At 50.8% G+C, this 15811-nt stretch overlaps 1 protein-coding gene and 1 pseudogene across 1 annotated transcript in view; both read left to right on the plus strand.

The window, feature by feature from the left end:
- Positions 1-7253: 7253 nt before the first annotated feature.
- Positions 7254-8181, plus strand: LOC134060528 (netrin-3-like; annotated as a pseudogene).
- LOC134060367 (netrin-1-like) overlaps positions 8176-15811 on the plus strand; it is an 8407-nt gene continuing 771 nt past the window's right edge. Inside the window, exons 1-6 of the mRNA XM_062517056.1 lie at positions 8176-8802; positions 9585-9773; positions 11071-11220; positions 13768-13821; positions 14082-14162; positions 14281-15811. The exon at positions 14281-15811 is cut by the window's right edge and continues 771 nt beyond it. Coding sequence (XP_062373040.1) covers positions 8181-8802; positions 9585-9773; positions 11071-11220; positions 13768-13821; positions 14082-14162; positions 14281-15137 — 1953 coding nt within the window. The 5' untranslated portion in view covers positions 8176-8180 and the 3' untranslated portion in view covers positions 15138-15811. The remainder of the gene's footprint in view (positions 8803-9584; positions 9774-11070; positions 11221-13767; positions 13822-14081; positions 14163-14280) is intronic.

Genomic DNA, 15811 nt, shown 5'->3' on the forward strand with positions numbered 1-15811 from the left:
CTCTCTCTCTCTCTACCTCTCCCTCCCTCTCTCTTTCTCTTTCTTTTCTTTCTTTCTCTCCCTCTCCCTCTCTCTTTCTCTCTCTCTCCCTCCTTCTCTCCCTCTCTCGCTCCCTCTTTCTCCCCTTGTCCTTTGTTTGCATGACCTCAGTGGTCAGTGTTGTGTTTCGGACGGGCTAAGGACAATTGGAAATTGAAATGAAGGTGTTGCTCTGAGTTGCTGACAAGAATTAACAGGTGCTCAGTCTCTCTCCCTGTCCGTGTGTGTGTGTGGTAGAGAAAGTGTGTGTGTGTGTGTGTGTGTGTGTGTGTGTGTGAGAGAGTGGTTATGTTTTTGTTTTGGTAAAACACCATCTGTGTCAGTGACAGATGAGATTTAATTTATTTTAAAGCCGACATGAGCTCGTAAAACAAGATGGATTGTGCCAATTTAGTGGCATGCATGTGTGCTTTGGGAAAACCCAAATATTCATGCTGACATAAGGATGCTGTGTAATTGCATTTTTAATGCAACACCATTATCCCATGGCAAGATGAATGTGGATATCACGTGTGTGTGCACGCTTGAGGAAAATAGAGAAAATTGCACTGAGAAATATTGTGTGTGTACATGTGTGTGTACGTGTGTGAGTGTGTATGGGTGGGTGTGTGTGTACATGTGTGTGTACGTGTGTGTGTGTGTGTGTGTGTGTACATTTGTGTGTGTACCAATGAGCCGTGCCTGGGCTGTGTTTCGTGGTCTCTGGCTGGGTGTGTTCTCCATGACGAGGAATTTTAACGCATTAAAACGTGTGAGACAGCCCAAATCCTGCTCATCTGCTCGACAATGCTGAACAACCCCGAACAAGCCCCTGCCACAGTGCGGGGATTTGGACCACTGAGAGGGGCAACAGCAGAGATGCAGTGTGTGTGTGTGTGTCTGTGTGTGTGTGTGTGTCTGTTTATATGAGAGAGAGAAAGTAAAAAGGTGTGCTTTTATTACAGTGGAAAAGACAGGTATCACCCTCACTCTACCCTCGTCACCGATACCCCCACCACCACCACCACCACCCACCCCCACCACCCCCAACCCCCCTGGACTTTTTAAACGCTCCCCAGCTGAGCTGTTTGCTGTTGGTGGCGTGTTTGCAGCCATGTACCAGTTTTACTGCTCATGTTTATTGTGGGATTAAATGGAGCCGATGGCTGCCCGGTGGCGTTAGACGCTGACCGCAAGTCTCCGGTGCTGTATGATGATCTTTATGCTAAGATGCTCCTGCTCCACCGTAGCTTTTAAAAGATGTGTAATTATACCACCACTAATAAATCTTCTACCCCCCCCACCCCCACACACCTTTCCAGTCTACTTGCCCAAAGAGTATTCGCTACTTTACGTATATGAATATGTGCGTGTATCATATATTGCACTTGTATATGATACATTTTTGCTCACGATATGCATAATATACTTACAATATAATTTTTTGCGTACTATGTACGATATACTATACTGTTTTCCAAAACAGATTGGTCCTTATGGACTGTACAGAATGTATAGAGGAATATGCCGTGATACTCTATTCAGTCTTAAGAATGTGCTCCAGTCTCTTTGCACTGTAGATTGAGTGCCGATTGTCTTCCCTGCAGATCAGAATTAGTCTTCATCTTCTGGGTCATTGTGGGGCTAGACATTTATTTATCATTCATCATTGACATCTTTAAGATTAGCAATGTACAGTATCATTTACAGTTCCTTTCAGTTATGAGTAACAACATTATGAGTGGGGAAAAAAGACGTAAACATTACTTGTTTAAGTTCAAGTAAAGCTATTGTTGTCTTCTTTAATCTCAGCTAGTGAAGAGTCAGAAGAATTCTGTAGTGCATTAGAGGAGTTTAATCCCCTACATGTTGTGGTGTATGGTGGATGTCATAGTGTAATGTTTGTGGTAGGAGAGCTGTTGGCACGCTCTACTGCCCACCACTGCCCAGGCTTGCCCGGACTAATACCCCACCGTAGGCTCTCGGGCCCTGGGCCTCGCCGCTCCCAAGGGCCCCTGAGAGGATAGCGAGACGTCCAGTGAAAGGTCTTGCTAACAAGAGCTGCTGGTTCCTTGTGTGAAACAGAGACCCACACACGCACACACACATGCACACACACACACACACACACACACACACACACACACACACACACACCATCCCCAGCCAGGGCCATGTCTCAGCAGGCTGTAAACATGCCGACGGCTGTCATCAGGTGTTTTTCTAGAGCCCAGACGCCTCAGCAGTCAGCCCACCCTCTCAGGCCTCTGCCACAGAGAGCCCTGGACCTTAAAGGTCCTCGGACGGAGATAGTGTTGAGCTCACCTTTTGACATCATGATTTTAAAAATAAACCGGCTGCGTTTTTTTGGGGGGGCCTACTGCATCTTTTGGAATGTGTTGTTTTTTTTAATTGGCTAAATATTTTTATTTGTTATTTGTTGTTCTAAAGGACAGAAGGAAAAAATCCAGACACTTCAGTCTGATTCAGGAAAAGAAGTTTTTACTCAAATCTGCGTTGGTGTTCTTAAATGTCTTGCCAATATTTTTTTTTCTTTTTGTCATATTTTGTTATACAATTTTTTGGAATCCATCCATTTATTGCGATAAATATTTGAAGTAGTTAACACTACATTTACTGGCCCTCTTGACACCGCAGTGGTGCAACGTGAAGTTGTGCAATGAGAGAGGACAGGTCACAGTCGGCTAGGCCATACAGTATATGTGTGTCGAGGCTCTCACGTGTGGCTCTATACGCGTCGCGACCGTCCCGTGTGTGTGTGTGTGTGTGTGTGTGTGCATACACACAAAAGCCGCCCTAATTACTCACACCTTCGCACGCAAACAAAGTAATTTTGCTCATTTCTGCCTGACTCGCCGATGACTTATCGTGGGAACGCACGGATGCGTCCATATCGTCTTTAAAGACCTCGGTGGGCCCGACCTCCAGCCGTCGCCTTCCGACCTGCTCGGAGTGTGAATTTATGGAAAGCATAGGACAAATCACAGAAACCCTATCCTGCCAGGCCTCCTGCCCCCTTTCCTGGACCCCCCCAGACCCCCCCCCCTCGCCTCAGACTAGGAGACGATCTGCCCGGAGTCTAAACGAGGCTCAATTTAGCCCTACTAGCGCGCCCTCTAGAGACCATCAATCCTTCGTGCACTTGTAATGAGCTATGTTTAATTAGCAATGTCATGTAACCTAGAACAAGTGCAGATCATGCTTTAGGAATGCCCCCCCACCCCCTCCACCCCCCAAGCCCCCTCCACCCGGCCCACTATATAGACCTGCAGCCCCTCTGAATAACAACCAACGTCCCCTTACTGTCCCCCGGCTGGACGTGAACTGCCCCCATTGCCACCGCACTTACACATGCCCCGGGCACCTGCACCTCTCTCTCACTCTCGCTTGCTCTCTGTGTCCTTCTCCAGGGGGGCCTCAGTGACAAGCTTGGCTCAGTCTTTAAAGCTGCAGTGTCACATCACTCATCCATATCCACCCCCACCCCCCCACCCCCCCCAGTCTAACATTGGTAATAATATATCCTTCAATTATTTATATTGAATAACTTGGACGCCCTTGCTTGAGAGACGTGTAGCACCTGTGGTACTGTAAATAACGCGGCTTGATTGCTACTGATTGGTGCCGTAAATAACGTGGCTTGATTGCTACTGATTGATACTCCAAATAATGAAGCTCGAGCGCTACTTCTGTATCAGCGTAGCCTTTCCCAAACCGGTGACCTTTGACCTCTCTCTTTGCGGGCCAATGGATTTGAACAATCTCCGTTATTACCTCAGTTCTTGCTATGGAAGTGTAGCCTTTCGGATCAAATGTTATGTCTCGATATTCGCCGATTCCAACCTTCCTACCGGATCATGACTGTCCCAATAGGGGCACACTGAGGAAGGCGCTAAGCCGAAATGCGGCAATGTGCAATAAAATGTGCAATAAAAACACGTTTATATGCAAAGTGCGACCTTTTTTCCTTTTCTTAGTAAACATATAAGTTTGGTCTAGCACTCTCAAAAACAAACCTAAGAGACTGAGTGAAGCCTGCTCCTACCATACAAAATGTCCCGATATGTTCTCACCGTCCCGGGCCGCGGTCCCGACTTCACCAGCCGAGTCTTGAGCCGCTGTGCTGACGCCATCTCGTCCCGCTCGAGACTCGATCTATCAGTCGATTAATTAATCCGGATAGCGTTTTCGCAGGTCGATCCGGTTTCCCCAGGGGCATGTCGCAACACGTGTGGAATGCCCCGAGGGCCTGCGCACCGGACCCCCGGAATGTGCCGCGGCGAGACGGGAGTCACAGTTGGGCCGCTCAACACCTGCCCCACCCTCCGCACCCCCTCCGCTCCGCTCCGCTCCGTTCCGTTCCGCTCACACACACACCAGCGCTTGTTGCTACAGTACCTACAGCAGCGCCAGGATGCGTGACGTTTCCAAGGGCAACGCTCAAAATAGACGTTTCGGTTGTTTTTTTTTCTTTTAATTGAGATTTGAAACAAGGGGGCACTTAGACTTTTAGACGGGCTACTGTTTTTTCCACACCTTCTTCTCTCTCTCTCTTTCTCTCCCTCTCTCTCTCTATCTCTCTCTCTGTCTCTCCTTCGCTCTCCCTCCATATATCAGTATCTCTATCTCTCTATTTATCTTTCTCTTGTCCCGGCCCAAAGGGTTGCCTCATGTTTCAGTCACTGATCTAATTGAGAGTGGTGACTCGTCCTCTACTTCCACCCTCTTGCCAACTCTCTTTCCCTCTCTTCTCTCTCTCTCTCTCTCTCTCTCTTCTCTCTCTCCTACGGGGTTGGTTTATGCATCCCTGCTGACTCTGCTGTCAGTGTCAAACGCTTGTTAGGGCACCATCAATCTTCAGCACTTAGGAATATTCCCAGAACGAAAGGAGGCAGGTGATATAGGGAATGTGTGTGCGTGTGTGTGTACATGTGTGTGTGTGTGTGTGTGTGTGTGTGTGTGCATGTGGGTGGGGTGGGGAGATGGAGGGTGTGTATGTATGTATGTGTGAGATGGAGTGAGAGAGAGAGAAAGATAGAGAGGTCGGGAGAGAAGGGAGCAAGCGTGAGGGAGGACGAGAGGGAGACATAAGGTGAGGGAGCAAGACAGCTCGAGGGGGAATTTGTGAGAAACGAGGAGCAAGTGTAGGACTGCCTGCGTGAGGGTGGGAAGCAACAGCCAGGGAGACACAACCAACCGTTACGGAGAGAAGCAGAGGGAAAAAAGATCACTACACGACTAGATTTGTGAGAAAGAGGGAGCCGCGGAAAGACTGTGAGAAAGGAAACGGCACGTAGACGGAGAGATACGGTGCTGCGAGGAAAAACGGCGGGAGGGGGGAAAATACCCATGATTGGGAGAGAATGTAATGAAGTGTACTTGAAATATATTTAGTGGGAATCGCGGGTGCAGCCTGGTCCCTCTGGCCCCCCCAGGCCTTAAAACCCAACAGGTTGTCACAGCCGTAGATCACCCTGGGTGGAAAAGTAGTCCCATTGTTCGGTAGGGTCTCTAACCCCGAGATCGCCCGCTAACTTTGCCGGTATCGGATCGCACGTCGACAGATAAATAAATTCCTTGTGTCAGCGTCTCGTAAAGAGAGAGAAAAAGTGATTCTTTCGAGTGGTGGGACTTACACACACACACATACTCACTCACACTAACACACACTCTCTCTCTCTCATGCCAATACACACACACACACACACACAAACACACAGGCAAACACATACTGTACATGCACAGACACACACACACATACACATACACACACACACACACACACTCTCTCTTTCTCTCTCAGACCAATACACACACACAAACACAAGCAAACACACACACGCACACACACACATACACACACGCACACACACACACACACACACACACACACACACACACACACACACACACACACACACACACACACACACACACACAGACACACACACACACAAACACACACACACACACACACACACAGACACACACACCCGTCTGTGCTGTTGGAGGAAGCAGCCGGATGAGGGCTCAAGCCCAACGTGCATGGCTCGCATTTGCGCTATAAATCTTTCTCGCTCGATCTTTCCCTCTAATCTCTGTCCATCCGCCTGTCTTCCTCCGCTCTCGCTCTCCGTCTCTCTCTCTATCCATCTATCAGTCTTCCTCCTGCCGTCCCCCTGGCTCTCGCTCTCTATCCCTCTATCCCTCAATCCCTCTCTCCATCCGTCGGTTCGTCTTCATTCGCTCCACTCGTGTGTGGACGTCTCACTCAATGCCTTCTTTGTCATTTGTGTGTCCACTGAGAGCTTCCTTGACCCACTGACTTGCTTTCTGTTCCCACTGACTTTGACTCGCTCGCCTAGTTTTGTCCTCACTCGCATGATAAACACACATTAGCACTGGTAGATTCGTTTTGACATAAGGTTGAATTAGGGGGGAAAAAAACTTGAATCTGCTTCTTCCTTCCTGCTTCCTCCCTTCCTCTCTCTCTCTCTGTCTGTTTATCTCTCTCTGTCTCCCTCTATCTCTAACTCTGTCTCTCTCTATATCTCTATCTCTATCTCTGTCTCTCTCTCTCTCTCTATCTCTGTCTCTGTCTCTCCCTCCCTCCCTCTCTCTCTCTCTCTGTCTCTCTCTCTCTGTCTGTCTTTCTTTACTTCTTTCTTTCTCTGTCCATTCAGACACTTCCTTACGTAGTACAAGTGGAGGGTCGTAAATATGATTCATGCGACTGCTGCTGTGTCAGGGCCAGCTGTTCCTCCAGCTTTTTGTCATCCACCCGGATCCTTCTGTGATCCTTCACTCCCTTCACTCATCCTGTTTTTTTCCTTTCTTTCCCCCCCCCCCCTTGACCCTTCCAAAATGTTAAGATGAGTACTTTTGAAAAGGCCTTGTTCCTCGTCCGTTGCCGTAGAGATCCCGTCGAGAGCTGGTTGGGATTGTGGCTGTAAAACGGTGGTGCTTTGGCTTTTGGACCAGGTTGCATCTGAGCCGAGATGTTTTCAATAGAGCCCCAGGTGGTCAGTCGAGAGGGAAATGGATACATTGTCCACTCGTGACACTGGACGGCACGTTGTATAAATCCCTCGAAATGTTTCCTTTCCTTTTATTTCTTTATTGTTTTACCTTGAATTCCCTTCAAACCTCTTAAAAAGCATTTCTGAAAAACATTTCATTTTCCGTTCTTTATTTTTTTTTTCCAGGCTGGGTGACATCATGCTCTCTCCTCACTCCCCTCCCTCCCTTCTCCTCCTTTTCTCCTCCTCCTCTTTTCTGTCCTCCTCCCCCCGTCCCTCCTCTCCCCCACTCCTCCTCTCTCTCACTCCCCGCTCCGCTGGACCTCCCCCCATGACCCCTGCTACCACCTGGACGGGCGTCCGCGCCACTGCCTGTCCGAGTTCATCAACGCCGCCTACGGGTCCCGGTGGTGGCCGGCCACCCGGGCCGGGCGGCGTCGCCCCCCGAGAGGAACGTGAGCGCCGCTCACCGACCTCCACAACCCGCACAACCTCACCTGCCTGAGCGGCGAGCCGTGGGAGGGCGACTGGGCCGTGACGGTGCCCCTGGGCCGGCGCTTCGAGATCACCTACATCAGCCTGCAGTTCTGCCAGCAGGGGGAGCTCTCCGAGGGCCAGTCCATCTCCATCCTCAAGTCCATGGACCACGGCCAGAGCTGGCGCCCGCTGCAGTACTACTCGAGCGACTGCCCGGCCGCGTTCGGCCAGCCGGCGCAGTCGGTGGCGCTCACGCGGCACCAGGAGACCGAGCCGCTCTGCTCGGACCCGCGGCCGCTCCAGAAGCACCGCGGCGGCTCCGTGCTGGCCTTCTCCACGCTGGACGGACGGCCGTCGGCCGCCGACCTGGACTTCAGCCCCGTGCTCCAGGACTGGGTGACGGCCACGGACATCCGGGTGGTGTTCCACAAGCCGCGGGCGCGGACCGGACAACAGCAGCAGGGGGGCGCTGTGGCGGCCGGCGGGAAGTCCGGTGAGGGCGGGAGCACGGGAGGGGTTCTGAGGTGGCGGGCGGGGACGAAGAGTGACGCCGTCGCTCAGGCCGAACGGGACAGAGGAGCGGGAGGAGAAGGAGGAGGTGGAGGAGGAGATAGACTGTTGTGGGGCTCGGAGGGGAAAGAACTGATGAAAATCGAGGTGGAGAACTCCAAGGAGAACCGGAGAGGGGAGCGGGCGGAGAAAGGCGCTCGGAGGAACGGGAGCAGCAAGTCGGTCTCCCAGGAGGAGACGCAGAACACGACCCGGAAGGAGCACGACGGGGACGCCACGGCGACCGGCAGCCCCTCCTCGTCCAGGAAGGGGAAGGGCCGGCGGCGGAAGAAGGAGGGCCAGCACTGGAAGCCCTGCCAGGGCGGAGCCTGCGATTGGACGGTGGAGACGGCGGACAAGAGCTCCAGGAGCCAGGAGCTGCGGAGGAGGCGGAACCACGGAGAGGGGAGGGGCTCGCGGGGGAGGAGCGGCGGAGGAGGAGGAGGAGGAGGAGGATCCGCCGCCGTCCTTCCGTTCGGCCCGTCCGCTCTCTCGGCGCCGGCCCCGATCCGGCCCCCCGTCTCGCTGTCCGACCTGCAGGTGGGCGGCAGGTGCAAGTGCAACGGGCACGCCTCGCGCTGCCGCCGCGACAACCAGGGCCAGGCCGTGTGCCAGTGCGAGCATCACACGGCGGGGCCCGACTGCGACGTCTGCAAGCCCTTCTACTACGACCGCCCGTGGCATCGAGCCACGCCCACCCAACCCCACCCGTGCGTCCGTGAGTCATGGCCACATGTCCGTCTGTCCGTCTCTCTGCTCTCCTCTGGGGAACCTAAAGCCAAAACTATAAGGGCTATTATGGGCTTTTCCATTGCATGGCATCAGCTCAACTGCAGTCGACTCGACTCGATTTTGGTACCGGGTGTTCATTTTCCACTGCAACAAAGTCCGGTCTTTCTTTCCAGTGGCTGTTTTTCCTCTAATGTGGACATCCTCTGTCTTCATTTTTGTGTCTTAATGTTGAAGTTGATGTTCCTGGAAATTTATTTGAACATGCTGGCCAACATTACTTATTATGCATACATGTGTGTGAGTGAGTGAGTGAGTGAGTTAGTGTGTGAGTGAGCATGTGAGAGTTTAGTAAGTGAGTGAGTGTGTGTGTGTGAGTGAGTGAGTCAGTGAGTATGTCAGTGAGTGTGTGAGTGAGTGTGTGTGTGTGAGTGAGTGTGTGTGAGTGAGTGAATGAGTGAGTGAATGAGTGAGTGTGTGACACCCACATACAGTAAATATAATGCAATATATAATATATAATATATATAAGTTTACCCGTAATTTCCTGACTATTAGCCGCGGCTTATACATTGATTTTACAAAATTTCGTCCGCTATGAGGTTAATACAGGGGGACATTTAATATGGTGTTAATATGGTTTTGTTTCTTTTAACTTGCATAAAACACTGTCCTGCGGCTTATACACAATGCGGCTTATATGCGGGAAATTACTGTAGTACCGCACCAACTAAGTCCACTAACACAAGGCTCTCCGTCCCTCTCTCTCAGCCTGTGAGTGCAACGGTCACTCCACCAAGTGCCGGTTCAGTATGGAGATCTACCAGCAGTCGGGTCGCCAGAGCGGCGGCGTGTGCCTCAAGTGCCGACACCACACCGGCGGCCGCCACTGCCAGTTCTGCCAGAACGGCTACACCAGAGACCAGAGCAAGCCCCTGACCCACCGCAAGGCCTGCCAACGTCAGTCACTGTGTGTGTGTGTGTGTGTGTGTGTGTGTGTGTGTGTGTGTGTGTGTGTGTTGGTGTGTGTGTGTGTGTGTGTGTGTGTTTTGGTGTATGTGTGTTTGTGTGTGTGTGTGTTGGTGTGTGTGTGTGTGTGTTTAGTGTGTGTGTGTCTTGTTGAATTTTATTGCTTTAATTATAGCTTACCATACGGCTTAAATTGTTATGGATTTGCTTGTAAGTGTAGATGTCTACCACCCACCGTGAGATTGTTTACATTTATTTCATACTCAGAGGTGTATTTTGATAGTTTACTGTATGTACAGTGTGTGCATGTGTGTGTATGTGTGTGTATATGTGTGTGTGTGTGTGTGTGTGTGTGTGTGTGTGTGTGTGCTTGCATGTGCACAGGAGAGAGTGTGTGTCTATGTTATGGCTATGGTGGGAGAACTGGAATCCACACTGACATTTGCCCTTTGACTGCATGGTCACATGTCTCAGGCGTGCTTCTGTGGAGGGAGGCCCAACTAAAGCCCAAATATAACTCTCCTTTCCGCTGTTTGTGGGTGATGTGCATGTGTCCAAGGAATCCGCCTGTGTGTATGTATGTGTGTGTGTGTGTATGTGTGTTTGTGGGTATGTATGTATGTGTGTGTGTGTGTGTGTGTGTATGTGTCATGTTTTGTGTCTCACACTTATAATTTAATACCTGAGTTTCAAGTACTTCCCTCGCCTGCTCTGACATTCCAAACTGTTAGACAGCAAGTTATGTTTAAATATTTGCGTTCGCATTTGGCATGGCATACCAGCTACTTAGGACCGGCGGAGATTTATCCCAGTGAGAGATGACTGCCTGTTTGTCATGCTTGGGGGGGGGGGGTTGTGTTAGGTTTGTTTAAATGAGCGCAGCTGATCTTAAACAGAGATTGGTCACTGTCTCTGGCTGCCGCAAGCTGTACATTCCACGTCTTTTGTAATGCTCCCCTCCCTTGCCTGTCTTTAGCACGCCACCTTAACTGTAACCTTGCACACCATGACACCAGTGCTAATAGTCGATGGTACACTCGTTATAAACTGTCTTGGTGTGTGTATGTATATATGGTTTAAATATGTCCTATTTCTGTAGGTCTACCCTGAAATCTTATTTTGTACTACAGTAGGTCTTAATTAAGGTTTTAATTTATGTGCCCCAATTTACTTCCCAGAGTCTGTCCTCACTAATATGTTGTCCTGTTTGTCACCTCCTCTCTCTCTCTCTCTCTCTCTCTCTCTCTCTCTCTTTCTCTCTCGCTCTCTCTTTCTCTCTGATATCCAGCGTGTCAGTGCCATCCTCTTGGTGCGGTGGGTCGCTGGTGTAACCAGTCCACCGGGCAGTGCTTGTGTCGGGAAGGGGTGATGGGACAGAGGTGTAACCGTTGCGCCCCCGGGTACAAACAGGGCAGATCACCCCTGCGCCCCTGCCTAAGTAAGTGCCCCAGTTTCAGTCTCAACTGACACGCACTTTCTGTGTCATGTCATTCAAGGTCAAGCCAGCAGCACCAGTCTGATTAAGAACCACAGTTCAACGCCCGAGCCGTTTGCCCAAAGAGTGACCCTTGTGTGGGTTTTATAGGGTTAATTATCAGTCAACACGTCTGCATGGACAAATATTTAAATTCACTTAGCTTAGATTTTGTATGTGAATGTGTTTCATTTATCTTAAGCTTTTTGCAAATACAGATGACTGACTGCAGTTAGACATGTCAAGTCGAACAGTCTGTATCTAATCCTGCCCTCGTCATTTCTCTCTCCGATGGCCTCGATTGCTCTTGTCCTATAATTCGGTCCAATTAATTCATCAAATTTATAAGATGAGTCCGGGCTTTTTAACCGCGCTCCTCTACGAGGTTCAGCGGGGTGAGGTGGATTTGCTGGATGTCTGGATTAATTCACTCAGCGCCTCATCTGTCATTCCTGCGAATCGCTGCGATGGCGAAACAGCGTTCCACACCGCGCCAGGCCTTTAACGGCTTTCCTGGACACGCTGGTTGGCTTCCTTGGGCTTTGAATGCGGCTCCGGTGGATTTTCAGGCACTTTATTCTCTCGGAGCGGGCTCAGCGACACCGAGTTGAGCGATAATCCACGTGTGTCACCGTTATGTCGGGGTTCCGAGGGAGTCGCGCGAGGCGGCTGCATGTCTTAAGCCCGCGTCAGGTGATTTTCCGCGGGAGGGCCGCCGGCACCTGTTGCACTTCTCAAACGGGCTCGTCAGTGGCGGGGCAGATGCATAATTCTTCGGACGAAAGGACTCACTGAAAGAAAGGCTTGTTTGTTTTTTTAACAGGGCCACCCGCGGGTTATTTATAGAGCCCCCTCTGTGCCACCAAAGGAGAGTCGCGGTTAAAAACAAAACCCGCGCACCTCACACGAATCGGGAAAAGGAAACACTGGCTATTCATCACGGGAAAATGAGACGACCGCATATTATTAGCACCAGCGAGGTGTTTGAGTTTGTCTCCCTCCTGGTGTGTGCGTGTGTGTGTGTGTGTGTGTGTGTGTGTGTGTGTGTGTGTGTAAGAAAAAGAGAGAGAGATAGAGAGAGAGACCAAAACCCTGGGCCCCTGTTTTTGACCGCTTGTCTAAAATGTGAATTATTTTCAGGGCAAAAAATGACTGCTACACATAATCGAAACAATTTCAACGGTAAAGCCGTTTTCACTCACCACCTTTCTACTATTTCTCCTGAACTCCCACTCTTCCACTGAGAAGCTGTGGAGTCCTGTTTGAGTGTTAAGGGGGGGGGTGGGGGGGGTGTAGGGTGTCAGGTCTGCCCCAGTTGTGTCAAAGTGCAAGGCAGAAGCACAGCATTAGGTTAGATGTCTGGGTAATATATGGTTTGTCCAACGCCGCGAACCATTCTTGGCCAGAGCCGTGAGTTTGGGGCGGCATGATTGAGTGTATTTGTACGTGTGTGTGTGTTCACTTTAACAGACAGTTGTTACCATGGTGTCTTGCTCGGTGTAACATAAGACAGACATTTAAAAACACACTTTCACAGCTGTGTGCGTGTGTGTGTGTGTGTGTGTGTGTGTGTGTGTGTGTGAGAGAGGAAGAGAGAAGGGAGTCTGGGTTTTTGCAGGTCTACTAATCAGAGGATAGGCTGGTTGGTTGGGGAAGTGGAGGGTGGTCACTTTGACCCCCCAGAGGACCACACACATGCAACACACTCGCACGGATGGACACCACACACACACACACACACACACACACACACACACACACACACGCCCTGGACACGGGCATTCCATGCGCACCTAAAGCCATAAAGGCAGACACTGCAAGCATAGCACACATATTCACATTTTCTCCCATTACAAGAACACACACATACACACACACACACACACACACACACACACACACACACACACACACACACACACACACACACACACACACACATATGCAAAGACTCACATACCGACACACACACCTACAGGAACACACAGGGAGGCTTACACACACAGTATGCACTAATGAGCTGCTACCGGGATTACTGCTCAAGTGCAGCAGAGGTGTAGGCATGAGGAAGGGCACAGTCAAAGGCACACCAATTACACACTCATCTCTCATTGCAGTAATCTTATACCAGCGCTCTCTCTCTCTCTTTCTTTCTCCCTCTCTCTTTCTCTCTCACTCTCTCTCCCTCTCTCTCTTTCTTTCTCTCCTTTCTCTCTGCCACTACGATTCTGTCTTTGTTTTTGAATATTTCTTTCTTCTTATGTGTTTGCACTATCTTGGTCTTCACTATCTATCTATCTATCTATCTATCTATCTATCTATCTATCTATCTATCTATATATATATCTACCTATCTATCTATCTATCTATCTATCTATCTATCTGTCTATCTATCTATCTATCTATCTATCTGTCTGTCTGTCTGCCTATATATCTATCTATCTATCTATCTGTCTGCCTATCTATCTATCTATCTATCTATCTATCTATCTATCTATCCTGACTATCTAGAGATCCAGGAAGTTCCAGCCCCAACTCCAGTCTACCAGCCTCAGTACAGCAGGGGTAAGTGCAGCCCACATTGACCTTACAGCTGAACTATCCTATTTAGCCTGATCATTTGTTTCTTAGAGTTTGGATCCTTCAAAACATTGTCAGTGAATTGCTGTCTGTTGCCCCCTAGTGGTAAACGTTTGACATACATGTGATGTATTGTTCACATACAGAACTATAGGTGATTTTAGAGTGACAGACCTTCACTCACTCATAAATATTCTTTGTATTTTTCTGCTCTCTCTCTCTCACTTTTTCTCTCACTCTGTTAGCTGAGGAGTGTCAGTCTTACTGTCACCCCTCATCAGTGAAGGTGAGAATGAACCTGGACACATTTTGTCTGAAGGACTATGGTACGTTCAGCACCATGAAACTAACAAAAAATATTTTGCTTCTCCATAATGTCAATTGTCAATGTGCTCCAGCTCTGATGATTAAAAACGGTCTCTTGGTCTCTCTTCTCTTTCGCAGTTCTGAAGATGCAGGTGAAAGGCATGGAACGTTCCGGGCCCTGGTGGCAGTTCTCCATATGGGTGCAGTCGGTGTTCCGCGTGGGCTCGTCTCGCGTGCGCCGGGGCCAGCAGGCGCTCTGGGTGCCCGACCGCGACCTCGGCTGCGGCTGCCCCACCCTCCAGGTGGGCCGGACCTTCCTCCTGATCGGCGCCGAGGACGGCGCGCGCAACTCGGCGCCCGGGGAGCACCGGCTGGTGGCCGACCGCTCCACCATCGCCCTCCACTGGAGGGAGCACTGGAGCCCCAAGCTGCGGGGGTTCCGGGCGCAGGACAAGAAGGGCAAGTGCCTGGAGGTGGCCCGGGGGAACGCCACCGCCCGCAGCAGACACACACACACCTCCACGGAGGAGTACACGCCTCCGCACCTGGAGCAGGGACCCCGGGGGGGCGAGGACGAGGACGAGGAGGACGACGACGCGCCACACACCCCACGCACGCCGCACGCGGGCCGGCAGAGGGCCGACGCGCACGCCGCTGCCGCGAGGCAGGACGCACACACTCACGACGCGCACGCACACGCGCACAAGCACAGGCACAAGTCCCAGCGCACACACACACACGCCGCCGGGGGACGCCAGAAACACACGCACCACACGCATCGAGACGGACACGACGGCGACAACGACAACGACGACGAGGGGCGTCCGACAGCAGTAGACGGTCCTCACGAGACCACCTCGCCTCAGTTTAACCAGAATGCTTTGCAGCATGCCCCCAACCCCTCGTCCGCACCCACCGCGGTGTCGTTAGACAATAAGAAACACCTCTTCTCCACCGTCTGCCCCACACTTCCACCTCACGACAACCCAGTTTGACACACGGGGGGGAAACGCAGGAGACGACGACGCCGACCGAAACGAAACGGACAATAAAGAGAGACCTTTTCGGGTGATGCACTGAAGTCATTTCACCTCATTTAACCTTTTGAGGGGAGAGCTTCCGACTCCGACGTCTGAACCTCTAGCGCTCAGGCTGTGGCATGGAAAGCTACCGTTTGCTCACTCAAGACTGAGGATGACTAGCCGCCAATGTTTCTGTTACTCGCCTAGAAGCTGGTAAGGACACTGTGGTTCCTCTACATTCAGGTCTCTGTGGAGAGAGAGAGAGAGAGAGAGAGAGAGAGAGAGAGAGAAAGAGAGAGAGAGAGAGAGAGCTCATGTATGAGGTGTGTCCACATTGATGGCTGAAGCCTCTGGTCAGCTCAGTAGCGGACGGACGGTCAGCTCAGTAAAATAGGACGTTACACACGACCAGATCAGAAGTTTAGAAGCTGCTGTGTTCATCATGTCAGTAATGAGATGGAGAGAGAACGTTCTAAGAACGCGCAACTCGGCGTCTGAGTTTGTTTTTGGTGTGTGTTCAGATTTCAGAGGTAGAGGCCAGGATCAATCAGTTTAGGATTCTCTTCCGAAGCGATGCACAAATGTTGGCTGAGGCTTCGAATGACTATTATTTCCTCTTTAGTCATGTGGATCCAGACATAAATTGC

This window comes from Sardina pilchardus, chromosome 16 (genome assembly GCF_963854185.1).
Source record: "Sardina pilchardus chromosome 16, fSarPil1.1, whole genome shotgun sequence".
In the NCBI taxonomy this organism is placed as follows: Eukaryota; Metazoa; Chordata; class Actinopteri; order Clupeiformes; family Clupeidae; genus Sardina; species Sardina pilchardus.